The sequence below is a fragment of the Scatophagus argus genome, chromosome 16 (genome assembly GCF_020382885.2).
Source record: "Scatophagus argus isolate fScaArg1 chromosome 16, fScaArg1.pri, whole genome shotgun sequence".
Classification (NCBI taxonomy): Eukaryota; Metazoa; Chordata; class Actinopteri; family Scatophagidae; genus Scatophagus; species Scatophagus argus.
In genome coordinates this window covers 119,719-146,731 of record NC_058508.1, presented here as the reverse complement: position 1 = coordinate 146,731, position 27,013 = coordinate 119,719, and the positions used below count along the sequence as shown (strand labels likewise).

The 27,013-nt window shown below is 41.2% G+C and overlaps 1 protein-coding gene and 1 long non-coding RNA gene across 4 annotated transcripts; one reads left to right on the top strand and one right to left on the bottom strand.

Moving 5' to 3' along the window:
- Nucleotides 1–12,588: 12,588 nt before the first annotated feature.
- On the bottom strand, nucleotides 12,589–17,113 carry LOC124073714. Of its 3 annotated transcripts, XR_006845714.1 has the most exons (9): nucleotides 16,978–17,113; nucleotides 16,759–16,867; nucleotides 16,201–16,328; nucleotides 15,569–15,976; nucleotides 15,395–15,480; nucleotides 14,798–14,934; nucleotides 13,690–13,749; nucleotides 13,069–13,307; nucleotides 12,589–12,948 (listed from the first exon to the last, which is right to left on the bottom strand). XR_006845714.1 is itself a non-coding variant. In XM_046416129.1 (7 exons), the coding sequence occupies exons 1-7, from the start codon at nucleotides 16,796–16,798 to the stop codon at nucleotides 13,219–13,221; spliced, it is 948 nt and encodes a 315-aa protein (XP_046272085.1). In that variant the 5' UTR covers nucleotides 16,799–17,090; the 3' UTR covers nucleotides 13,018–13,218. The 3 variants fall into 3 exon arrangements, 1 of the variants encoding a protein (XP_046272085.1); XR_006845713.1 differs by having other exon boundaries at nucleotides 16,759–17,090; XM_046416129.1 differs by lacking the exon at nucleotides 12,589–12,948 and having other exon boundaries at nucleotides 13,018–13,307; nucleotides 16,759–17,090.
- Nucleotides 17,114–17,195: 82 nt separating this feature from the next.
- On the top strand, nucleotides 17,196–20,553 carry LOC124073715. Its single transcript, XR_006845715.1, has 4 exons — nucleotides 17,196–17,548; nucleotides 17,871–17,972; nucleotides 18,195–18,212; nucleotides 18,766–20,553. It is a non-coding gene; the product is annotated as an uncharacterized LOC124073715 (long non-coding RNA).
- Nucleotides 20,554–27,013: the final 6,460 nt, after the last annotated feature.

The following is a 27,013-nucleotide window of genomic DNA, read 5'->3' as shown; positions in this document are numbered from 1 at the left end:
CAACTTTGCACAGTATTCTGTTTTGCCTGGAATCGAGTTAAGTTCAGTCCTCCACCCACCAATATGTGACTAATTAAGTGGATTTTTTCTTTTGTGGATAGTCACCACACAAGTAAGAACTACCCTGGCATTATTGAAAAGAAGCTGCTGCTTGGATCGGTGTGGCATGGATTTCGAAAATATCTCCTCTCTTCACCAGACAGTGCTGCAGATGAATCCCCACGATGGCGCCGCGGACGGTCGCCTCGGAGTTTCTCTCCACCCTGTGGACGATCTTTTTTGTACTTTTTGTTAGTTTTCCGGTAGTTTTCTCATTCCAATACACCAGAGAAGAACTCTTGAGCATAAGAGATACATCTCTACCCAATTTTCCACCACTTTTCTCTCTATGGAATTACGTGGAGACGGAGACGCCCTCGAGGGAAGCGCGCAGGAGCGCTCGTCACGGCACTCCCGTCTATTCACCTGGCAAATGTTTGCTCCCTGTTTCTTATCAGAGATTGGAAAGCATCTCTAAAGAAGTAAATATTGCTTTCGTGGTTGGAAAGTTGCTCCTATGAGACAAACCACAATAACCAGGCTTGAACTTACAGCCGCTGTATTAGATGTCAGAGTGGACAAGATTATTAAGAAGGAGCTTCAACTCGAATTGGGCCAGTCAGTTTTCTGGACTGATAGTACAACTGTGCTTACCGTATTTTCACGACGAAAAGGCACACCGTACGAAAAGGCGCAGTCTCAGTTATGTGTGCAATTATTGTATTTAACACACAGATAAGGCGCATCTGAAGATAGGGCGCGGGTTTTATATACACGTTTTATATACACGTCCGCCCCTGTGTGTATTCATATACTACGTACGCCCGCCTGACAACACACACGTGCATATTTAAAAATAGATCGGGAGCAAAACTGAGTTTGGTTGTGCTTTATTTAAGTATTAATTACAACAACACTAAAACAAGCACATTACCGGTAACAGTCACTCAAACCCATTGAAGTCCTCATCCTCTGTGTCGGAATTGAACAGCTGCGCTAAATCACACATGGCAGGTTCACGTTCCTCACTGTCAGAGTCAGAGTCCGTGCCGTGCGGCTCCCCAGAAATGATGCCGACTTTAGCAAAAGCTCGAACAACAGTGCCAGCAGACACGTTAGCCCAAGCAGCTACAATCCAGTCACAAACTGTGGCGTAACTCGCCCGGCGCTGCCTTCCAGTCTTTGTGAAACTGTGGTCTCCTTCGGTCATCCACCGCTCCCACGCCGCTCGCAGCTTCACTTTGAACGGCCGGTTCACGCCGATGTCCAGCGGTTGGAGTTCCTTCGTCAGACCTCCCGGAATCACAGCAAGCGTAGCGTTCATCTGCTTCACTTGCTTTTTGACGTTGGCGGTGAGATGGGCACGCATGGAATCACAAACCAGCAGCGATTGTGATGTGTGGAAAAAACCACCCGGTCTCCGTACATACACCTGCCTCAGCCAATCCTTCATCATTTCCTCGTCCATCCAGCCCTTTTCATTTGCCTTAATAATGACGCCTGGTGGAAACGTCTCTTTAGGCAAAGTCTTTCTCTTAAAAATCACCATCGGCGGCAGTTTCTGTCCGTTAGCATGGCAGCCGAGCACAACGGTAAACGAAGCCTTTTCGTACCCCGTTGTGCGTATCGCTACCGTGCTGGTTCCCTTCTTTTCCACCGTGTGACTCACCGGGATGTCGAACGTCAGCGGCACCTCGTCCATGTTGGTGATGTGGCTCGGCTGGATGTTTTTGTCGGCGATGTGTCTGCTGCAGAAAGAGCGGAAGTTCGCCAGCTTCTCACAATAATCCGCCGGACGCTGCTGCGCTACCGTCGTCCTGCTCCGGATGGAGAAAAGGCACCGCTTCATGAACCGGAAGCACCAAGACGGACCTCCGTGGAAATGTTGAATTTTCATTTCCTCCGCTAACTTTACTGCTCTAAGCCGAATGGTGACCGTCGAAACGCTCCTCCCACCCGCTCTTTGCTCGACGATCCATTGCTCCAGTCTTTCCTCCAGCTCTGGCCACCTTGCCTTGTGTCCGCGGAAACTCAGCTGCGTTTTTTTCACCTGTCGCAGCTCGTTCTCCAGCTTCCTCCACTTGCGAACCATTGATTCGTTAATTTTAAATTCTCTGGCGGCGGCTCGATTCCCGTGTTCCTCGGCGTAGCTGATAGCCTTCAGCTTAAACTGAGCTTCGTAAGCGTGTCTCTTTGCCATTTTCAGGGTTGTTAAGACAGCAATGTTCTGCATAAAGCACATACCTGTTCTTTTATACACAAATCACGCACCCATGTTCTCTATCACGTCCGCAACATCATGGTTCTCACCTACGTCCGCACACAGATAGGGCGCTCTGGACGATAGGGCGCGCTGCACATTTTGAAAAAAATCTAAGACGTTTATATGCGCCTTATAGTCGTGAAAATACGGTAATTACATTTCAAGTGAAACAAAGAGATTCCACACATTTGTGGCAAACAGAGTGGCTGTTATACGTGAAGCTACAGAGGTGGACCAATGAAGATACATAGGATCTAAGCAGAACTCTGCTGATGAGGCCTCGAGAGGACTGTCAGCTGATGATTTTATAAAATGTGAGCAATGGCTCGAAGGAGCCACGTTTCTTCTGACTGATGAAAAGGACTGGCCAATACATGAAGTAAACAAACTTGCCATCACCTTGGATGACCACGAAGTCCAACAAAACATCATGGTTAATGCTTGTAGTGTTGAGGATGCATCCAATGCTACAAACAAGCTTCTCAACTATTTTTCAGATTGGGAAAAACTGAAAACTTCAGTAGCTTGGCGTTTGAAATTTAAAGATCTACTTCAAGAGCTGTGAAAACAGTAAAGTAAGTAAGTAAGTAAATCAACATTCATGCAATAAGAACAAAAGGCAGCAGACCCACAAAACAAAGATAAAGGTTAAACCATTAACCCGGGGTGATCTACACAATGCAGAACTGGACATTGTTCGCTTCTGTTAAAAACAAAGATTTCGAAAGGAAATCTCTCTCCTGGAGAAAAGGGCATCATCAGTGCAAAACAACAGTGACATCCACAGGTTGAATCCTGTACTCAAAGATGGGATGTTGTGTTATCTGCCGTTGTCTTCAAGGGAGGGTTGGAGAACAAAAAATGTCTGACCTTCCAGTTGAAAGAATTTTGCCAGACTTGACACCATTTACTAATACAGGGGTAGATTATTTTGGACCTATTGAAATCAAGAGAGGTCGCAACCTGGTCAAAAGATATGGAGTGGTCTTCACATGCATGACTAGTCGAGCAGTACATCTTGAAGTAGCCCTTTCACTTATGTTGTGCGCTAGTAGGAGCAATTTGGTTATTGGCAAGAAAATCAATGGTTATAGGAAATAATAATTGAAATTAATTAAGTGTATTATTTACACGTATAGAATCGGGGAACCACCCTGTCACCAATTTTCAAATCAGTTTCACTTCAATTTATTTACATAGCGCCAATTCACAACAAAAGTTACCTCATGACACTTTCCATTTTGAGCAGGTCTAAATCAAACTCTTTAATTAAATTGTAAATAGGGAGAGCCCAACATTCCCCCTTGAGCAAGCACTTGGCGACAGTTGCGAGGAAAAACTGCCTTTTAGAAGGCAGAAACCTCGGAGCAGACCCCAGCTCAAGATGGGCGGCCATCTGCCTTGACCGGTTGGGTTGAGAGAGGGAGAGGGAGAGAGAGAGAGAGAGCAAGGGAGAGAGGCAGAGGGGGGAGAGAAGGAGCACACAAGCAGAGATGCATAGCAGCAGTAATAATACCAGAAGTATCGGAAATGTAGATAATGATAATGACAATGAAGTATACAGAAGGTATTATGGTGATTTTGATAACAATAGTAGTAACAATAATGGTAGTAGCTGTACTGAGTCATAACAGATTTAAATCAGATTATGACTAAACAGTAGTAATAGCAGTAGGTTTTGAGCAGGACCACAGCAGGACCACAGCAGGAGGTCCAATCATGATCGATAGGAATCTGCGGGACAAGAAAGCACAAGGACTCCAGGGAAGAAGTTGAGTTAGTAATATGCATTAATGGGACATGAATGTGTGCAGAAGGAGAGGGAGAGGAAGAAAGAGCTCAGTGTGTCATGGGAGGGCCCCCGGTAGTCTAAGCCTATAGCAGCATAACTAGGGGCCGGCCTAGGCCAGCCCTAACTATAAGCTTTATCAAAGAGGAAAGTTTTTAGTCTACTTTTAAATATAGAGAGGGTGTCCGCTGAAACCGGAAGATGGTTCCATAGTAGAGGAGCTTGATAACTAAAGGCTCTGGTTCCCAATCTACTTTTGAGGACTCTAGGAACCACAAGTAGCCCTGCATTTTGGGAACGCAAAGTTCTGGTGGGATAATAGGGTACTATCAACTCTTTAAGATAGGATGGTGCCTGACCGTTCAGGGCTTTATAAGTGAGGAGGAGAATTTTAAAATCTATCCTGAATTTTACAGGTAGCCAATGTAGAGAAGCCAGAACAGGAGAAATATGATCTCTCATGCTGGTTCTTGTCAGTAGTCGTGCTGCAGCGTTCTGGATTAGCTGGAGAGTCTTTATGGATTTATTGGGGCAGCCTGATAGAAGGGAGTTACAGTAATCCAGTCTAGAGGTCATGAATGCATGGACTAATTTTTCTGCATTTTTCTGACTCAGGATGTGCCTAATCTTTGCAATATTGCAGAGGTGAAAGAATGCAGTCAGAGTTAAAGGGACCAGGGACCAATAGCCAAATTAACAAGTGGGGAAAAACAGTCTCTTATTATTGGGAAGGGTAAACTCGAGCACTGACTGTCACATACCCAGCTGTTGTCACTACTACATTTCATAATAAACACAGACCACGACGGATTAAAATTATAATAGAATTTATTAAAAGCAACAAACATCCAAAGATAAATGAAAGAAAGTGACATATTTTGTCATTGGAGGGAACTCACTCCAACGAAATTTGTGCTCTGCATTTAACCCACCCAAGTGACGTGCACACACACAGCAAACCCGGGGCAGTGGGCGACCGCGTGCAGCGCCCGGGGAGCAGTGGGGGTTAGGTACCGTGCTCAAGGGTACCTCAGCCATGGACACCGGGACGGGGAATCGAACCAGCGATCCACCGGTTACGGGTCCGACACCCTAACCGCTGATCCACGACTGCCCTTCATAACAAAAGCCATTATAATCCAAGTTTTATGCGCACACACTACTAACTACAATAGGCATACAGGTACAGCAGCAAAAGACATCCATAAAAGTGGGTGTATGTGTGTGTGTAGATATATATATATATATATATATATATATAGGTATATTGCGTGTGTGTGTATGTGTGTATATATAAGAGGGAGGATTAAAAATGGCAGCAGACAACAAACAAAATGGCGGCTGATCACGTGAGTGGGGAGACTACAAAACAAGATGGCAGCTGATCACGTGAGTGGGGAGACTACAAAACAAGATGGCAAATGGCCACGAGTGGGGAAACTACAACCAAAATAGCAAATTACCCCGTGAGGGAAAATCAGCACACAAAATGGTGAACAACCACACAAACGGTGACTCAGCACACAAAGCAGCAAATGAACACTCGAGTGATGACTCAGCAAAACCAAGACGGCTACAAAAGAATACACCGGGCGTATTATTCAGAGCCAAGATGGTGATAACCCACATGATGTGGCTTACGTGTCCACAGAACAGAACAATGGGTGCAAGCCTTTGGGCGCCACGTACCCGTTTGTTACGATGCTCGGACTTTCGCCTCACTGTTCAGAAAGAAGAGTGCAAGGAAGAAAGACAGGAATGAAAAGAGCAGAAAAGATAGATAGATAGATAAATAGATATACTTTATTGATCCCAGGATGGGAAATTGCAGTGCAGCAACAGCAATACACACAACAATCTAAACAAAATGTTAAAAATAGCAAAATAAAAATATATAATATATATATAATATAATATAATATATATATATATATATATATATATAAACACAACCCAATAAAAATAATCCACTCCAATTCTTTGGAGTCCCACGTATCACCACACAATAGCAGAGTCAGTAAACCGGAGTTTATCTGATCAGCTATTGGTCCTTTAACCGGTGATGCGCAGTCTCACTGAACTGGCGGAAGTGGACGACCAGTAACAAAATCAACAAATGCAGCACTTACGAGTTACAGAAAACATGTGTAAACCACCCAACTTTACACTATTTCTAAAGTTTGAAAGTTAATAATCCGCTTAAACGTTCGCAGCGTCATCCTCAGTGGGATGCTGGCGATCCATTGTCTCAGGCAATGCGGAGTATTGACCCCTTGGCGGCAGCGGGGAAAATCACCGGTGAAGAAAACAAACTTTGTTTCGCTTTAACAAAGTCGGCGCGCAGCTCGTTAGCGTGCGATCCGCTGATTGCAGCAATCCATGTCGGCAGAAAAAAAAAGGAACAGTTACAAAAAAACACCAGTCTGTTTCTCGGCATCGAGCGAGGAGAAGACTGTGACCCAGGATTTTGAAGTAATGATAATCAAACGTTTGATTGTTGCTCCCTTTCGGCGACTTGGACACCTGGAGAGCCTGGAGCAGCTCTCACTGTCACAGCACGAACGGGAAAAAGTCACGACTGAGAGTTGCAGTGAACTTTTATTACCTGAGTGACGTCACCTCAGACCCCTGTGGAGATGGCTGGCACACAGTCAATGTCCGTGCCGGTCCTGAGTTCGAATTCAGGATTTTATGACTAGGTGTACGCCATGGGTTAACGGTTCGTCACTCTAACTCAGGCTTTATGGAGTACTTGTAGGCCGCTCTATTGTTCTCCAGAGCGCATGGCCAGAGATCCCAACATTTACTACAGATTCATGTATAAATGCCATTCGACGGTTTACGTGTCGACGTGGACAAGTCTCCAGCCTCAGGTCAGACTATGGTACAAATTTCGTTGGAGCCGAGAGAGAGCTGAGGGAAGCTCTCAGAGGCCTGGATCACAGCAAAATACAAAGAGCTTTAGCAAGAAGAGGAATAGAATGGACATTTAAACCCCCTGCAGGATCTCATCCTGGTGGAGTATGGGAGCGGCTCATTCCTCTCATAAGGAAGGTGTTGTACTCCATCCTCAGACAGCAAACATTCGATGATGAGAATTTTTGTACTGTTCTCTGTGAGGTTGAAGCCATTCTTAATAGTTGCCCAATCACTAAACTGTCTGATGACCCTATTCAATTCAATTCAGTTTATTTATATGGCGCCAATTCACAACAAAAGTTATCTCATGACACTTTCCAATTTGAGCAGGTCTAGACCAAACTCTTTAATTAATCTGTAAATACAGAGAGCCCAACATTCCCCCTTGAGCAAGCACTTGGCGACAGTGGCGAGGAAAAACTGCCTTTTAGAAGGCAGAAACCTCCCTAACCCAGACCCTAACGATCTGGAAACACTTACACCAAATCACATTGTGCTGTTAAAGGCCAAAACATTTCTACCTCCTGGACTTTTTGAAGAAAATGACTTGTACATTAAACGGAGATGGAGACAAGTCCAGTACCTGTCAGATTTATTTTGGAAGCGGTGGGTAAGGGAATATCTTCCACTGCTTCAGGAGAGGCAAAAATGGATGAAGCCACAAAGGAACTTCTCTGTTAATGACATCGTTATTATCATGGACCCCTCTGCTCCACGAAATTCATGGCTGATGGGCAAAGTGACCAAAACCTTTCCAGACAGGACAGGAGTTGTCCAGTCAGTTCAACTTAAAAACCAAGACAGGTGTTGGGATCTCTAGCCATGTGCTCAGGAGAACAATAGAGAGGTACCCAAGAGACCTGAACTAGAGTGACTAACCGTTAGAGACCCCCCCATGATGCACACCTAGTCATAAATCCTGAATTCAAACTCAGGAACAAGCTCAGCTCTGCAGTTGCTTTATTTATGTGCTCTGCATCTCCAGTGTTGTATAAAACACTCCCATTTGCAAAAACAGAGCAACGTATCTGTTCAGTGGTGAGTGCACGGCCACAGTGGGTGATGTGAGCAATGAGAGGGCAGATGGGGTTGTGAATGAATTGCAGCAACTGTAACGAAAAACAGTAACACTCATATAAAAAGTCGGGACAGTACGAAAAATTATCCAGATCCTCACCCGACGCAATCACATTTCTCTGCAAATCAGTATTGCTTCTTCATCTACAGGGTCCCCCAGAAACAGACATTCGATTTTCGTAAACTTTGCAGGTTCAACGGAGACTCAGTGAATAAGGAAACGGTTCAGGCTTATGTTCTGTAAAGGGGAGGAGTCAGAGACAAAATCGATGTTTCTGGAATAAAACCCGCTCCCGACCAGGTTATGTTCACAGACTAAGTTGCCGTGGTAACAGACTCTGAGCATGAGTTACCTCACTTTATGAAACGGGCTTAACTTACTCTGTAACTGACCGATCTGGGGGTTAACTTACCTCGCTTATTGAAACGGTTAACTCAGGGTTTCGCTGATTTCATGCTTAACATACTCAGAGTTTCCACATAACCTGCTTCATGAAACAGGCCCCTGATCGCCGAAAGGAGCAACATTCAAACGTTTGAGTATGATCACTTTAAAATCCTGGGTCACAGTCTTCAACTCGCAGGCTGAGAAACAGACTGCTGTGTTTTTCTGTAATTTTTCCTTTTTTTTCTTCTTCCACACTGGAAAAAAGGCCACTCCAAAAATAAGAAAAAAAAATTAATACAAGATTTTTTTGCTTGTAATAAGCAAAAAAATCTGCCAATGGAACAAGTGGAAATTCTCTTGGTAAGATTTCTTGAAATAAGACATTATATATAAGCCTCATGAGATAAGAGTGATCTTGAAATTAGCTGGAAAAACTCATTTTTAGCTATATTTTACTAGTATTGTGAAGGTTTTGTGTCTCATAATAAGCTTGTGATGCTCAAAAATAGTATTTTCCCCTCAAAGCTAGCATCTATCATCCTGTTTGTTTCAAGTGTATTTAACTAAATTTTAATTCTATAATTGTGACACTGTACTAGATTTAAGTCCACCACCTACTTGAAATAAGATTAGAAACTGGCATTTTGAGACAAAATGTCTTAAAGTTAGCATTCCTGACTCATATTAGGCAGTGCCCTTTTGTCATAATAAGCTGTAATTTACCATCCCGTCATCATCTCAAGTGTATTTACCTTATTGTAAACTCTACAAAAGATCAAGACATTCACCTACTAGATTCAAGACATTAACTACTTCTTATAAGACAGAACAAATGAAAACTAGTCTTGCACTTAACCACCTTTTTTTTTTATTTAATCAGCAAAAAGTCCCAGAGGACTGCATAAAAGGGAAACAGCTTCATTTCAACGTATTTATGGAACTGCAATATGTAAACATAGCAGAATATACCAAATATGCGAGTGAGTTAAGGGCAGGTCCAGACATCTGACCAATCTGCCCCTCAATACACGTACAAAACTCAAACACTCAAAGCATATAGACACACTAGGGACACTAAAACTGTCTCAACTGTGACATTCATTCTTTATACAAATGTTTAATATTGTAACATTCAAATGAAAGGTTCTGGGTTTACATGAACAACTAGTCCCTCAATACACCATTAACCATTGTAACATTATCATTACGGATGCACCATACTGGACTTTTTGCCGATATCAGCATGTTGGCCAATATTGTTGTGCACCCCAAATTAACACTGGGCTAACTTAGCCAAATACTGACCAAGAATCAATAGCAATGAGTATGGATTGTAGTACCCTTGGAGGGAAAGAAGAAGCGCTATCCTACACCATATGTGACCACTGGTTTTATTGGCCAATAAAAGCTTTCCAATCAGCCATGCTTTTCTTGTAAGATGATGTGAGATCCCTCTCATGGATTCTGTCTAAGAGGACCTCCGTCTGTATGACTGAAAGCAGAGTGACTACACACTTTGGATAAGTCAGGTGTAGGGTATAATAGTAGGCCATAAGATATAAAGCACTCTCGGTAAGCTTGACTTTTGGAAAGGTGGTTATTGCCACATCTCCTACCACTAGGAGGCAGTTGGACGGACTGACAATCAGGACCGGGCAGGAGAGAGGGCGTTTCTTCAAGTAGAAATTGGGATCTTCTTTTTCCTGTAACACGTAATACAGACATCCTTCTGTCAGGATAATGCATTTTGGTCACTTGGAACCTAGAGTAGAGAGTAGAGGGTTGTTTACAAACATAACTTTACATAGCAAAATTCTGATTAGTTTTTTAGTTAATTCTGAAGTTACAGTACTGAGAAAGCTCCATCTGAAAGTGCTGCTTTGAACAATTCCCAATTCATAACACCCACCTCTTTTTGTAATTTTTGCCAATTTGACGTACCCAAACGGAAAAGCTTCTAACACAATAACTGCAAGTCCTAGATGGATGTATGATACTTCATTTGAAAGCTGACAAATTCTAGTTTCTGAAAATGTGCTCATTTATCATACACACAACCTGAATTATACGAGTTTAAACATGGCTCTTAAAATTTTTTTGTCTTGTTTTTTTTTTGAATAACAATAACTACAATGTGCCTTATGCCAGGTATATGGCAGTCACCACGTACCTTCTACATCATGTCAACCACACCTGGATGAAATTTCAGACTTCTAGGCCTAACCTTATGGGAGTTATTGAGGTTTTAGTTTGTGGTGTCACTGGTGTCCCCGAACCTCTCCAAAACGTAAATGGCCAAATTGTGCCAAATGCTTTTACTCACTTCTATGACACTGGAAACATTACTGAAGCATTTTGGTAACTATAAAACCTTTTACCATGATTCAAAACATAATTTTTCACACTATAGTGAACTGAATTTCAAACAAGGATTTTTTAATCTTTCAGTATATTATTACTGTATGTACAATTGTGCCAATATCAACAAAATATGAACAATGAATGAACTATATACACAAAATATAGAATATGAACTAAATACAAATAGTATACAAAAACTAAAAATTAAAGAGTAGTGGAAAATGTATAAGAAAACATGTATACAAAAAAATTAGGTATATATATACATACACACACACACACACACAACTGTACAGTCCAAATAAACATAAAGTGTGATTATGTGTGTAATTTGAGCAGGCTCAACGTCATCCTCCCCCACATCATGCCACTGTTGTTCCTCTGTGTGAGAGCCAGGTGCTCTGGATGACCCTCCTCTTCGGCCTCCACCTCGGGCACGTCTGGCAGCACGGGACGTCCAGCATTGGGTGTAGAAGCTGCGGCGTCCCCTGAGCCAGAGGGGGCAGTGGAAGAGGGTCTTACAGATATGATATGACATATTACACAAAAACATCAGAAAAATAACTGTATATAAACATAATAACTGTATTAGGGGAATATTCCCAGTGTCTGGCTATTCACAATAAATCCCTAACAAAAGCAAAAAAAAATTCAATACAGTGAAAAAATCTAGTTCAATTTGTTTACAAGCTTGATAAAAAAAAATCTAAATAAAAGAGAATTAGAGGCACAAAAAGAATTACGTAAGGATTACATAACTAGTAGTTGAGTAGTTGAGGCTAGCTAAAAAAATGTTAGTAGTAGTTAGCTCCTGGTCCGCTAGCCATTTAGCGGACCAGTACAGTATACAGTAAAGTATACAGTAATGTATACTGTACTGTTTTCACTGTAAGCATAAAACCAGTAACTCCACTCCCTCCACCCAATAACTTTCATTCATTCAAATTTCACTCATGGCTAAAGTAAAACATAATCATAAAGTTTCATCATAAAGTTCACCGTTCATTTGCCAGATTTTTATTTTTATTTAACGTATTTGGATGTGCCTACCACCGTTGGAAAGGTCAAATAATTGGCTACAATCCTAAGTGATTGACATGTCGATAGGCAATAAGCTATCTCTATACCAAGGAAGCTAATGATAGCATAGAGAGCCTATTGGTTCTTCATACTGGGAGTGCTCGCGTCTACTTCACGGGCTGTACTGGGATGAAAACTGTACAGAAAAAGATGGGGACACTTTTGTTTTGTAGCCAGAAAACTCATGAAAACAAGCATACCCAACAACACTATATAGGATATAAGGAAAATAAAGCTACGGCTCGGGAAAGTCTGGATTGTATTTTACGCACAAAGTTGGTAGACGTAAACAATGGACTTTACAGGACGATATTCACAAGCTGGAATAATTTTATGAAAAACCATTTAGATGCTTTTGATCAGTGGATTCTTACGGACAAATGGAATATAAATAATTGAGGAATGGACACATAATTGAGCTTCATGACCGCTTCAAAGGTAGGGAGTCGTCGTACCTCACGTTTACCATGTTGGTAAATATCAATGATTTATGGTTTAGTGCTCATGATTTCTGTAAAATCAACTGGATGGATGAATTGCAGAGCTTCTACCCTTTCTAACCATGTATAGCATGTCCATATTGATGAAAGTTAAAGCGGTATACGTCACTGCGTAACGTAAACTTACACTTGCGTATCTCAAATCGCCCGCCGGCAGGCGGGTGGGTGTCAAGAGGTTAAACCCTTGGACAGAGTGCACAAGGTTAAATCTGATCAAAATGTATACAACAGACACAATGCTTAAAAAAAACAAAGATTCATCAAATATGGGATAGCCATCATAGATGAAAAAGAAGAATGACAAAACACTAGCTCATGTACTTGACAATTAACATGCCTGAAGTCCCCCCTAATCACTAATAATACCAAAACAGCATTCCCTACCTTTGTCCATTCCTATTGGGGGTTTCAGCACCTTCTTCCAAAGACCAAAAAACTGCACCTTCTGGCAGAAGTCTTGCCATCTTTCCTTCAGTTCATCGATGAAGTTGGTATTGTCCTTATCCAAAATGCGTTGAAGTTCCTCCATCGCCTATGAAATATCAAATATACCAATACAGACATTTGAATATATCATGTAGGAGGAAATTTACATTTTAAAGACTGTGTGTGATACCATGGTTTTAATCATCCACAGTCAATAATGACTTACATGTCCAACATCCTTGAAACAAGGATATGCTTCAAGAACCTTCTTGTGTCTGTCCTCCTCGCGAATGGTATTTGAATCAATGAATGCTCTTCTGGCCACAAATTCTAAATCCAAGAGATGAGAGACATCCTGGTGGTTTGGATTTTTTCTTTAATACAAAGTTTGTAGTGTCTCGTAGTGCTTTGCCATGGTTGCTGGACTGTAGGTGTCTGGACTGTCAACATCTGCAGACATGTTAGCTGTAAGACACAAAAATACATAATTAATATGCCTTAGTTAAAAAAAGTTCATCTCATGTTGTTGCATGACAAAAAATGTCTGCCATAAAAATCATACATTAATATTGGATTAAACTTTCATGGAATTAAATCTTTTAACAAATATCAGCCTGTCCCTAACTACCAAATACCTATTCATTTTTGGAATTTTAACCATAGAAATGCCATTTTAAAAAATCAAATCATCTTTTGCATATTAAATGCATGAAAACTATTTGCTATTTGCAAAACTCATATGATCATGAAATCACATACAACTGCATGTAGGCATACGAGTACACCCCTACAAAGGTTTGCGCACACCCCCACTATACACAGTCATGAAGCAGTTGGACAAACTCACCATCAAGACTAGACAGGGCAGAGGGTGCTTCTTTAGGTAGGCTCTGGGATCTTATTTGTCCTTCAACACATAACACAGACATATTTCTGATAAGATAATGTACTTTAACCCATTAACGCCTAAGGGCGCCTAAAAACACACCCTCTGAAACCTCAGCATTGTTTGTGGACAGCTCCCCAAATCCTGAGGGTTTTCTGAAAAACTGGTCCGAATTTTATCATTCAGAAAAAACTTTATTTCTCAGCTTCTGTAGTACATACAAACATGAAACAAAAAGCATTTAATAGTTTACAATGTTGGCTAAAGAATAAAAGTGAAACTATCTAAAATAAAAATACCGTATTTTTCGGACTATACGTCGCTCCGGAGTGTAAGTCGCACCAGCCAAAAAATGCATAATGAAGAAGAAAAAAACATATATAAGTCGCACTGGACTATAAGTCGCATTTTTGTGGGGAAATTTATTTTATAAAATCAGAGACCAAGAACAGATGTTTCATCTTGAACGGTAAATTATAGTAATAACAATAGGTTAGAGAACAACGGGCTGAATGGGTGTCTGGTATGTTAATGTAACACAATAACAGATATTCAGATAACTATAACATAAACAACATAAGTTTACTAAACCCTGTTCCTCTAGCTGTGGCCACCTAGCTTTTAGCCCACGATTAGCTTTTTTGGTTTTCTTCATTGCAGTTAGAGTATCCTCCGCTTTTCGCGAGTCCCTCACAAGTTTCTCGCTAACTACAAACTTTCTCTCAGCTGCTTTTCGGCTGCATATTTCACTACTTGCTGCTTGTAATCTGCAGGGTCTGATTTTCTTTTTGGGGCAGTTGTGTTCAGTCTTTCTCAGTTGTCTTTATAAGTTTTAATTTTTCGGTGGTACAGGAGTAATGGGCATAGCAGATACTGGCACACCAGCCTAGAGCGCCCCCTCGGGGCTGTCAGTGTGAACGTGTGAAATTGCCGTATATATTTTAATACATAAGTCGCACCAGAGTATAAGTCGCAGGACCAGCCAAACAATGACAAAAAGTGCGACTTATAGTACGAAAAATACGGTACCTCATAAGGGCAAATGTGTGAATGCAAAGTTAAAACTCACCTTCTAACTCACTTTCTTTACTGTCTGAGCCTGGGCTGACACTTCCTTCTGTGGATCGATCTAGAATGATTGTTGAGTCACTTAAATCGATTTCATCTGTGTCTGTTGGCTGCTCAAGACAGCGCCTCTTCGTAGAGCTGCGAAGATTAGTCAGTTAATCAATTAGTTGTCATCTACTAAATCAATCAATCCATCTGACTATATTTGTATAGCACTTTTCATACAAAAAAAATGTAATAAAAAGCTATATCTCCCACACACATCCAAAGCAATTACTTCACAGTCAAACACTAAAATAAGAGCACTCATTACAAACAGAAAGTGAGGAAATACGAGACACAGATCACCCAAGACATTGACATGACTGATCATTTTGAGTAATTTTTCTTTCTTTTTATGAATATCCAAATATGATTTCAGCTTCTGAAATGTGAATATTTTCTAGCTTTTTTAGTTCTCTATGACAGTGAAATTAATATCTTTCAGTTGTGGACCAAACAACCTTAGACTTTATACTGACCAGACAACTGAGCAATTTATCTTGAAAATTATGAACAGATGAATCTTTGATGAAAATAATCATTAGTTACAACTCACCTCTTTGAATGTCTCCCATCTGGAGTTCTTTTTTGGGGAGATCTCACATTTTGCAATCTTTTGTATAGCTGTGCATACACAGTGACCTGCACAAGACATTTAATCAATTTTTCAAATCACGACTAAAAATGTCCAACATGAAACACAGCCATCAACTGGAAGCATTTCACTTACCCATGTATGGAGGCCTTGGTCCTGCAGCATGGGGTAGTACAGTACTATTCTCTTTGCCATAGCTGTAATTTCTGGCTTTGATGGGTATCTGTGCGATTCTCCATCCCCCTTTGCTCTCAGGATTGCAATCATACTGGTCATGGTATTTTGAATGAGGCGACATCTGAGCTCCTTAGACATCTGGCAGTTGCGCTGTTCGCCTTTCTTCGACAGCTCAAAGTATTGTTGTCGGACTTGCTCAAGTTCTGTGTCGGTGTGCAATACATATTCTGGAAAGGATAACTTCACAACCTTTTCAGGGGTTGTGTACCTTGCAGGACTTGCGTTCACTGGAGTGGAAGTCTGTCGCATGGGTGACGCATTAAAGGAGGAACTGCCCGATAATTGTGAGTGTTCTTGGCCAGACTCCTGTAAAATAAAAGGTAATGAACTACTGCAAAAAGTAACTTTTTTTTTTGTTTTGTGTGACAACACAAAATGCAATGTAGCATTGACAGCTCTGCACATGTATAAATAAGCAATGTTCCATTTTGTGGGTGAAATTGCTTACATCAACTAACTGAACACCTGTCAATTAATCTAAACTGAATTGAACACACATGTAGACTACAATGCCTGTTCCAAAAACTGACCTCCTCCGACGCACCATGACAGACACGCCAGACCGCTTTTCTGCGTAAAAAGTTCTCTGGGCCTGGGAAAAGATCCCGCAAGTCTTCACGAGACAGGGTGCCCATGATTGTCTCTGTGATGTTTGCAGCTATGAGCGCATTGGAAGACAAAAATAGCAAGATGAAACAGTGCCCTAGAAATGAAACTGCATGAGACTATTAGAAGTTAACATTCAAATAAGATAGCTAGTGTTAACCAACTTAGTATAGAAATGTAGATACCTCATTGGTTGCTGTTGCATGTAATATAGTTACTAGTATAACTATAGAATGGCGCGAGTAACGGGAGGTGAATATTCACTTTTGGTCTCCCCAAGCGCAATACAGTCACCAACCACACATAACACTTCACACAACAGGTGACAGAAGGAGTGTGATGTGACAAATGGAAGAAAGATTTTGAGGCCCACAGTGCAGGGCCAGGAAGCAATTAGCTTCCTTTTTTAGCTTCAATTTCATTTACACACCTCTGCATTCGTACGTTCATATATGATGAAGAATAATATTGGCATACTTTACCCCTTAAAATCGACACTGCGACATCATCCAATTCTTCCATGCTGACTTAGCTGGCTAGTTAGCTCCGCTAAAGTTAGCTCCACTAGCTCACCTCGATGTCTCCCTTTGGCTGCAAAATACACAATAAACACTGAAAGTAAATTGAAACGTCGATAACACTGAAAGGGTGTGCGACATGAACTACAAAAAATGAGCACTGGATTCAGCGCTTTCATTTACCTGCAATGAAACACATCAATCCGTCAAATCCAAGTTGTCTGAGTCGCTCCAATATAACGGTCGTTTATGGCATTCTCATTTGCAGCAGCGAGCTGGCGGGTGTAACTATAGTGATGAGCTTCAGCGTCGCGCTGGCGCGTGTAACCATAGTAACGAGCGTTTACGGCAGTGTTCCTCTACCGAGTCCGACCTGTGCTGTGACCAGTTTACCGTGCTTGCCTGTGATATCTTTGTTTCCAACATGATTTGGCGTTGCTTTATATGCTACATATTTTTGGCATTGACTCTGAAACAACTTTTGAGTCACATTAATACTATGCACAGTCGCAACCCTGACTTTCGCGTGGTGTGCGGGATTGATGGCTGTCCAAGTGAGTACAGGGTGTATAACTCCTTCTACTATCACGTGAAGCGTACACATGCACAGCATCTTCTCCAAGTTGAAGCGGCGGAGGAAGAAAGACCGACTTGCCACGGTTTACCGGGAGCAGGTGAAAGGACAGCCACAAACGACCAAACCAATGCAAGCCCTGTGGCTGAAGCGGAGAGCTCAAGCATCTTAACTCCAGTGGTAAGTCGTTACACAAGCTAAGATTTAGTAATGTTAATTTATTGGCAAGAAGAGAGCAAGTGAACGGGTAAAATGAAGTACAGATTATTTTTCTAATGCTGTCAAAGTCACTGTCTTTTGTAGTATTGTTGTTTTTATTAGTTGTTTTTTATATACTCGAAATAAAGACACCAATCAGTAATAAATATGCCCATTTTGTACCTTTTTATTGGAAGAAATCTAGCTAACTAGCTTACCCAGGTTAGACTGTCTAGTGGTGCTACCTACAAATGTCAATATTTCCCCTGTTTTAATAGATATGTTTGTTGTTAATCTCTTTCAGAGTGGATTTGAAGAAGATGGAGATGGTCACATGAATGTTGACCTTTCTAAACATGCAACTGCATTTCTTCTTCAAGCCAGAGAAACCCATCGACTGACACAGGTAATTTATGCCATTGATTTTCTAATTAATTGTATTTCATTCTTAGTTGCAAGCTTAAAAGAAATAAGCTTAAACTGTAGAATGACAGTCACTGTTCAGACTATGAGGGTTACTTGAAAAAGTGTCTGTGAGTTTGCATGTTGACTGCATTTTTATATGAATTTTATACTGTAGTATTTTTTTGTTTATTGTATTGTTGTTTGTTTGTTTTCTACTCTCCAGAGAGCTGTTAACCAAATGGTGAGTAGAGTCCAGCAATATCAGGCCGCATTACTGGAGCACCTCAAACAGCAAATGAGTGACATGATTGAGAGACATTCTGGGAACCTGGATCAACTAAAGAGTGAAGCAATGGGGATATTTGACCAGTTTGTTGACCCTTTCAGTCAAATTGCTTCCACCCATTTGCAGGATAAGACCATCAAAGAACTGTTAGAACCAGTTGAACCAGAGGTTGTTGTCACAAAACAAACAGTATGTTATGTGAAACAGGGAGACTCCAGAGTTCTTACCATTAAGGACCACTGTTTTCATTATATACCGTTGGTGAAAAGCTTGGAGCAGCTGCTATCACATCCAAGAATTATTGCAATGATTGATGAGAGGCCACAGACATGCAAGGATGGATTTTTTCATGATTTCATTGATGGAGACATTTTTAAATCGCACCCACTGTTTTTGAAATTTCCCACAGCATTGCAGTTGATTTTATATACAGATGAAATTGAGCTATGCAATCCTCTTGGATCTCGGGCAAACAAAAACAAATTGTTATTAATTTATTACACCTTAGGTAACATCAACCCTAAATACAGATCAAGACTTGCTGCCATTCGTCTGCTTGCCATGGTAAAATCAAAAGATCTTTCCCATTGTGGTATTGATGAGATGTTTGAGAGGATTAACTGTGACATAACTGAGCTGTGTGATGGTGTCCAGGTTGTCACTGCAAAAGGTGAGAGGACAATTTATGGTGCACTTATGTCTGTGTGCGGAGACACTCTAGCTCAGCATGAAGTGGCTGGATTTAAGATAGGAGTGGGGTTTGCCTACAGTAAATGCAGGCACTGCGAATGCAACTTTGAAGACATGCAGAAGCAATTTAATGAAGATTTGTTTGTTAAAAGGACAATGGCAAGTCATAACAGGCAATGTAATGACATTGAAAAGGCAAATACTGACTTTCTGAAAGACAATCTAAAAATGACATATGGCATAAACAGGAGAAGCAAATTAACAGAATCTCCTCACTTTGACATAATCAGTCAAACTCCACAAGACATCATGCATGTCATTCTTGAAGGTGTTGCCCCGTATGAAATCAAATGTGTTTTAAAGCATCTTGTGCTGTCAGGTCATATGGACTTGGATGCATTCAACAGTGCAATTATTTGTTTCCCTTATTCTCCTGTGGATGCAAGGGATAAGTCTTGCCCCATATCTGTCAATACACTGTCATCAAATGACAATAAATTGAAACAGTAAGCTGGGCAAATACTGGTTTTGTTAAAGATCCTGCCATTTCTCATTGACAGAATTGGAGAAAATGATTAAACACAAATGCTACTCAAGTTGTTAAAGATTGTCAAAATTCTGTTTTCACCTATTATTGCTCTCTCAACTCTTTCAAGGCTGAAGCTTTTAATAGAGCAACATTTGAAACATTTCAAACAACTGTTTTCAGATGCAAATATTATACCTAAACAGCATTACTTGCTGCATCTTCCCTCTCAGATTAAGGCACTTGGGCCTACAGTGAGGCATATGTGTATGCGTTTTGAGTCAAAGCATTGCTTTTTTAAGCAGTGGGCTTTGAAAAGTAGTTTTAAAAATATCTGTAAGTCTCTTGTTAAGCACAACCAACTTTATGAATGTAGTCAGAATGTGCATGAGAAACATCCAATTTGTTCAAGTGAAGTTGACATGGGCCCAGCATCTGAGGTGAAAAATGTTCACTATGTCGAAGAAAAGATCAAAGACTTCTTAGGAATAGAGCACGTTGAACACATAGTTTCGGTACAGTGGATTATGCAACATGGAAATAAGTATACATGTGGAAAATCTTTGGTTATTTCTAATGTCATCAATGATAATCCAGAGTTTGCACTTGTGAAAAACATTTATATTTTAAATGCGTCAGTGTATTGTTTTGAATGCCAACCACTCTCTACAGTTGGGTGGAATGATCATTATTTAGCTTACGAGGTAGAAGTTCCCGACCTAACTCAAGCAAATATTTTCATGGATGCTGAAAAGCTTGTTGATTATACACCATACTACTATGTAAACTTCAATAATAGCAAGTACATTCCACTGAAGTATGATCTCACAGACATCATCAAACATCATTCTTGAGTCTGTATTGAGTGTACAGTTGGGCTGATTTTTTTTAAGCACTGACAAACACTGTAATTGATGACAGCATTTATTTGTACTTATTACTTGTTTAATAATGTGGTACAGTATGCCTGTCTTTTTTTTACATATCTAATGGACATGGTTTGCTGGAAATGTAATAGCCACACTGTACTGTGAGTTGCAAGCCCTGCATGTTTTCAATAAAGCAAATTTGTAGTCTCAATTCAAGTCAAGTCTATTTATTGAAACAAGACGATTCATCTTTTGCAAATAACACAGCAGCTTAAAAACCTTATGACATATTAAAAAAACTTGTTTCATCTGAGATATAACTCAAAACAAGATGTTTTCAAGACTGTTTCACTTAGCAAGATATTCAAGATGCACTGTCTAAAAACAAGCGCCTTTATCTCACTTAAATCTTACTTTTTAGGTGATTTTGTCTTGTATTAAGTGTGATGAGATGTTTTGACTAGAAATTAGAAAAATATACTTGGCAAGATTTTGAGTTTTTGCAGTGCAACGTGGATTGCTGCAATCAGCTGATCACACAGACTTTGTTACAGACGAAACAAAGTTTATTTTTTTTCTTCACTGGTGATTTTCCCTGCTGCCGCCGAGGGACACATTGATATGCCGCATCACCTGAGGAGCGAGATAATGGACCGTCAGCACCCCGTTGAGGACAACGCTGCGAACGTTTACATGGACTGTTAATTTTCAAACTCCGAAGGATCGGAGCAACTCACAGTAAGAGGCTTATGTGAAACTAAACAGTTGAAATTTTGTTTTACTTGTCTTTTTAGTAATGTCATTCTCATGTTGTTAACTGCTTTCCTGCCTGTACAACATCCATGCACGTCTGCTCGTCCTGGGTGAGGGATCCCTCCTCTGTTGCTCATCCTGAGGTTTCTTCCATTTTTTCCTGTTAAAGGTTTTTCTGGGAGTTTTTCCTTAGTTGATGTGAGGGTCGAAGGACAGAGGATGTTGCTGATGTTATGTTAAGCCCTTTGAGACAAACTGCTTGTAAAAATGGGCTATACAAATAAGGTTGACTTGACTTGACATGTCTGGGCAGAGGCATTATTAAGATAGAATTGTTGATGTGTGATTTTTCACTTGCAAGTGCTGCACTCGATTGTTTTTTACCGATCACCCAAGTTCATCAGTTCAGTGAGCTCGCGCATCACCACTTAAAAGACCAAAATCTGAGCAGATAAACTTTGGCTTACTGACTCTGCTATTGTGTGGTGATACTGTGGGACTCAAAAGAACTGAAGTGATGATCTTTACTGGGTTTTTATTTCTGTAATTCTTCTTCTGTCTTCTTCTGTCCTTATCTCTTTCTCTCATATTTTTACACGGGCATGAGGGAGAGGTCCGAGCACATGATCACGAATCTCCTTGCTAGACACGTGATTCTCAGGGTGCTCTATATACGTTCTCCCTTCAGACTGGGGAAGTCCACCTCCCACGCCCAGTTGGCTGCTGGTGCTTGTTGCCTGCCTTGGACGTACATCCAATAGAGGGTCTTCGTCTGGATGTCTCTCAGATTTATTTGAGTCCGTAAGACAGAAAACTCTCACACATCCTCGTAAGTTTGCACCCCCCTGCCCCTGCTCACCCAGCAGCTTTAGCCACCGCTGTGGGATGGAAGCAGCCAGTTTGTTGCATGTATCCTGAATGACAGTTTTCTTCTGTCTTACCTGTTTTTCTTTGAGCCAGGATCTCCGCAGCTTTGAGGCCACCAGATTGGCTGACAACGTCCCCCAGCCTGATCAAACCAGCTCTCTCCATTGTGGCGCAGACCATCTCTCTCCCTCTCCAGGTAATATCAGGGTTGTTAAAGAGGGGCTGCGCCTTAGCTCGGAGGACGTTGTCTACCTTTGCTTCCAGCAGAGGTCTCAATTTGGCCTACGCTGTCATGATCTCCTCCGCCAGGGAGCCAACCACCCTTGAGCTCATGCGAGAGCGTCTCTGGCAGAGCGCCCAGAGGCCTAAAGGTGGTCCGAGATGCAAGTCATTTATCAGAACATTTCTCCATATAGCCTTGTTATCTTGTGTTAAGATTTTCTTTATTAATTTTATTCTTAGAGCATTTTTCCTGCATTTTATACTAGCTAATCTCAGACTGCCTTTGTCCTCCGGCTGGATCATGACATCATGGGCCACCTGGTTCATTTTAGATCTCCACAGGAAGCTTCCGATGACCATATTAATGTTCTTTTCCTGCTGCGGAGATAGGGGACAGACAGACAGCACATGGTTAACCAAAGAAAGAACCAAAGAGTTAATCACTATAACTTTTCCTTTGATCCCTATCTGACTTTGATTCCACATATTTGTTATATTTTCCATTTTTCTTTGTATTTCTTCCCAATTCTGTTCATTTGCTTTCTTCTCATTCTGACCCATCCACACACCCAAAATTGTAATCATGTCTCCCGTGTCTTGAAATCCCCATTGGTTCAACATGTTCTGCTCTATCCCACACCTCATTATTTGTGTCTTATTTGCTTGCAAACGATGCTTCGCACCACTGTGATATTTGTGTCATCCGCATACTGAACTATCTTGCAGTACGCAGAATCACCCACCTTTACACCCCGGATGCCCTCATTGGTATTGATCGCTGCAGCCAGAGCCTCCGTGGCCAGTGAAAAGAGCATGGCAGATAGTGGGCATCCCTGTCGGATAGACCTGCCCAGCGGGAACACACTGGTGCATGTGCCGTTTAGTTTAACACAACTGGTGGCCCTGCTATACAAAATCTTGATCCATTTAATATACCGCTCTCCAAACCCTAAGTTTTCCATGACTTGCCATAAAAAAGTGTGTTCTACATGGTCAAAAGCCTTCTCAAAATCAATCTTAACAAAAAACCACCAGTTGTGCACATGTGTCTTATCAGGCATTTGACAGCCAGGACAAAGTCAGCAATGTCTCTGCCTGGCACGCCATACGCCTGACTGGAACCCACCACCTCTTCTATGACCTGTTTAAGCCTATTAGCTAGCGTTTTTGCCAGGATTTTATAGTCAGTATTTAACAAACTAATTGGTCTGTAATTCCCTAAGTTGCCCTTTTCACCTTTTTTGAAATTTATTGTTATAATAGAAAAGCTTTTAGTTGTTTTTTCCTTTTTTTTCTATTTCCCCGTATATTTTCAGCAGTATGGGAGTCAGCTGTACTTGTACTGCCCTGTAAAATTCAGCCGTCAGGCCGTCCCATCCTGGGCTTTTGCTGTTCTTTAGACCCTCAATGTCATTAGCTGTTGTAGGGTAAGATCTGAGTCACACATTTCCTTGTCTGTTCTATCCAATTTTTTGTTTAGGTAGGCTATGTTTTTGTCATTTGTGTTTCATTTATATTTTGGCTAGTGAAGAGTTCTTTGTAAAAATCTTGTGCTGTTAGAAGCACATCTTCAATTTTATTTACTATTTTCCCCTCTTTATTAATTAATTCTTTTATATACGTTTTTGTTCTTTCTGCTTTTCCAAACCTAGAAAAAAGGCTGTTGCTTTTTCTCCTTCTAGGTATTCTGCTTTTGCCCTTACTGCTGCCCCCTTGCATTTATTTATTGTTATATTATGTAATTTTGTTTGCGCTACTAAAAGTATCGTTTTGTCTGTTTTTGGATCCTTTGCTATTTTTTCTTGGATAATTTATAAATAAATTAATAATTAAATTAAAATAAATCAATTAATAAAATATAAATAAACATTACATATTATATATATATATATATATATATTATAAATTTATATATTATAAACAAAATAAATTAATAATATAAATTGTCCCTTGGATAATTTTTAATAATTCCTCTTCTTTTTGCTTTTCTTCCCACTATTTCCTTTTGCAGTATCTTATTGACATTTTTTTCATTTTTTCCTTAGTTCCCTCCCACCACTTCAGTATGTTACCATTCCCTATCATTTCCTCCTGTTTATTGATCAAGAAATGCTTAACTTTGTTGAAGAAATTCCCATCATTCAAAATGCTGTTGTTAAAAATCCATAACCAACCACTCCTGGGCCTGCCTGTCATCCCTGTCTGTAACTGCAGGGACGAGTGATCGCTCCATCTGTTTTGTATGTATTGTGCTGAATTTATAAGGTGAGCTATCGGGGAGGATATTAAGGCCAGGTCAATGCGCGATTGCTTCAGCTCATCTCTGACCAACTGCCTCCTGGAGTATTCCCTAGTCTCGGGGTTTAGCATTCTCCAAATGTCTATAAGATTACGCGTGGACATTAAACAAAAAAGTTCTTGTCTGCTCACATCATTTTTGAGTACGCTTTTCCTTGAATAATATTCTTATTTTCTCCCTGCCCCCCAAGTCTACCAGCATTCCCTCTTCATCTGCATGCACACAGGACACATTGTGGGGGAGGTCCGATTTACATAAAATTGCTACACCTGCCTGTAGCGAGGGTCCAGGGGCATAAAAGATATTTCCTTTCCAGTGTTAATTCCTTCTAGGAATTCCATCGCACCTCTTGTAAGCAATAAATATCTGCATGTATATGTTTTTCATTTTTTCTACCGTTTTTATTCCTCTTATATTTAGAGAGGTAATAAAAATCATAAAGATGAAGAGCAGGGCAATTCTCATTGCTTATTCGTCAGCCTTTAATCATTTCTTTCTCCTCGTTATTCTCTCTGATTTATTGTCCCGTGTTTTCTTTTTATTTTGCAATTTTTGTGCCACATCTCTCTCCAGGTCCAAGTCAGAGGAGATCGTTTGCGACTTGGGAAGGAGGACCCAGGCACGCTCTCCTTTTTCCTCAATTTATCAGCAAGCAGGGATGCGCTGGAGTGGCAGGCGGGTTTTAAAAAGCCGTCATCTGACATCTCCTTTTAATTCCACTGTTACCGTCAGCTCTCTTTCATATCCCGTCTTCTGCATTTTCTTAATACATGCTTCCGACTTGCTTCCATTTTGCTGGCTGTCTGTCCCCTTCTTACCCATCTCATCTTCATAATGTGGACTTACGTTGTTGTCTTCATTGTATTTGGCAGTGTTCATGCTGTTGTTATGTCCGTTGTCCCGGGTTGTGGTCTTTTGGTTGTTCCTGGATCTGTTACCGGTGGTGTCCATCCTGCTGCGTTTTTATTTAACAAACTAAATAAAGGACAAGAAAGAAAAAGAGCGAAAGCCAACAAACAACAAGTCCCGACAGTCCACAGGACCGCGGGGGGCGACGTAAAACACTATTTGATAACGGAAAAAAAGAAACTAAAATAATAACTAGTTTAAATCAAAAACAAACTAAAAAGAACTCCTCCGTCCCTCTATCCCAGTCTCACACACAAAGTCCCGCTCTCTCTCTCTTCCGCACCACCTGACAGCAAAGCATGCATGATCAGGGTGGTATGGTCATAAGCCATCTCAGTCCTCACAACAGGGCCTTTTAAAGATGCCGTGCCATCGTTACGCTGGAGATGAAATAAGTCTTCTGATTACAATGAATATGGAATGAATATACAATATTCTCCTCTCAAGTGTACTGGATAAGTAGCATAGAGTCTAATGAGTATGAAATATTGAAACACGGCAGTAGTTCTTGAGAAAACTGTATCTAGGTGACATACCACAGTTGCCATCGTAGGTGGTTAGGATTCAAAGCTGCCCATTTCATCAAGGCTGGAACTCCGCTGAAAAGCCAACAGCACCCTCTGCTGGTTGTTAGCAAGGGTGAAAAAGCTTACTGCACCCAGTATTCCCAGGGGGTCTACCACCCAAGCACTAAGCAGGCCCGACCCCGCTTAGTTTCTGAGGTCCTTTTGCCTCTCCCCCTCTAAGGAAGGGGATGAGCCTATGCAGCTGGGACAAGCGAAACTCATGCAGGAGGAGCGGCTACGTCGGCAGCAGGAGGGCCGCTGCTTTTACTGCGGAGAGTTGGGTCAGCTGATTGCCGCCTGCCGGGCTAAGAAACCCACAGCAGTGAGTCATGTAACAGCAGTCGGCCATGTTCAGCGTATCCTCACACCGGTCAGGTTAGTGCATCTAGACTTTGATTCTGAACTCCGCACTCTTGTTGATTCAGGGGCGGACGAGAGCTTAATGGATATAGGTCTGGTTATGAAGATCGGCCTCAAGACCGAACTTTTTGCTAAAGCGTTCAGGGCCAGTGCTCTGGATGGAAAAGAGTTATTCACTATCATGCATAAGACGGAGTCTCTGGAACTTAATATCCAAGGGCATAGGGAATTCATGACTTTTTATGTTTTCAAGTCTCAGGCACTGGTATTGGGCTATCCCTGGCTGATAAGACACAATCCACACTTAGATTGGAGATCTGGACAGATTCTGGGTTGGGGAAAGGATTGTGAGAGTCTGTGTTTGGGCTCACTCCTCACACCTAAGAGCACTGATACTTTGATTAATGTTGTTTCTACTAACTCTACCACAGACCCTGAGTACCCAGACCTAAGTTCCGTGCCCACCTGTTCCCACCATCTCAAGGAGGTGTTCAGTAAGTCCAAGGCCTTGTCACTTCCTCCTCCTCGCCCCTATGACTGCTCCATAGACTTGGTTCCTGGGTTCACTATCCCCAAGGGACGCCTGTACTCCGTTTCTGGACCTGAAAGAGAGGCTATGAAGGAATATATCCAGACCTCTCTCAAGACAGGTCTCATCCGCCCATCCCCATCACCAGCTGGAGCAGGTTTTTTCT

Bases quoted from the DNA above. Each gene is read 5' to 3' on its own strand.
- LOC124073714 (XM_046416129.1), bottom strand. From the start codon at position 16,798: ATGGAAGAATTGGATGATGTCGCAGTGTCGATTTTAAGGG. The intron at 13,750-14,797 runs GTGAGTTTTAAC...TATGTGTTGAAG, and splicing joins TAAAGAAAGTGAGTTAGAAG to GACAAATAAGATCCCAGAGC. The intron at 13,308-13,689 runs GTGAGTTTGTCC...TGTGTCTTACAG, and splicing joins TGCCCTGTCTAGTCTTGATG to CTAACATGTCTGCAGATGTT.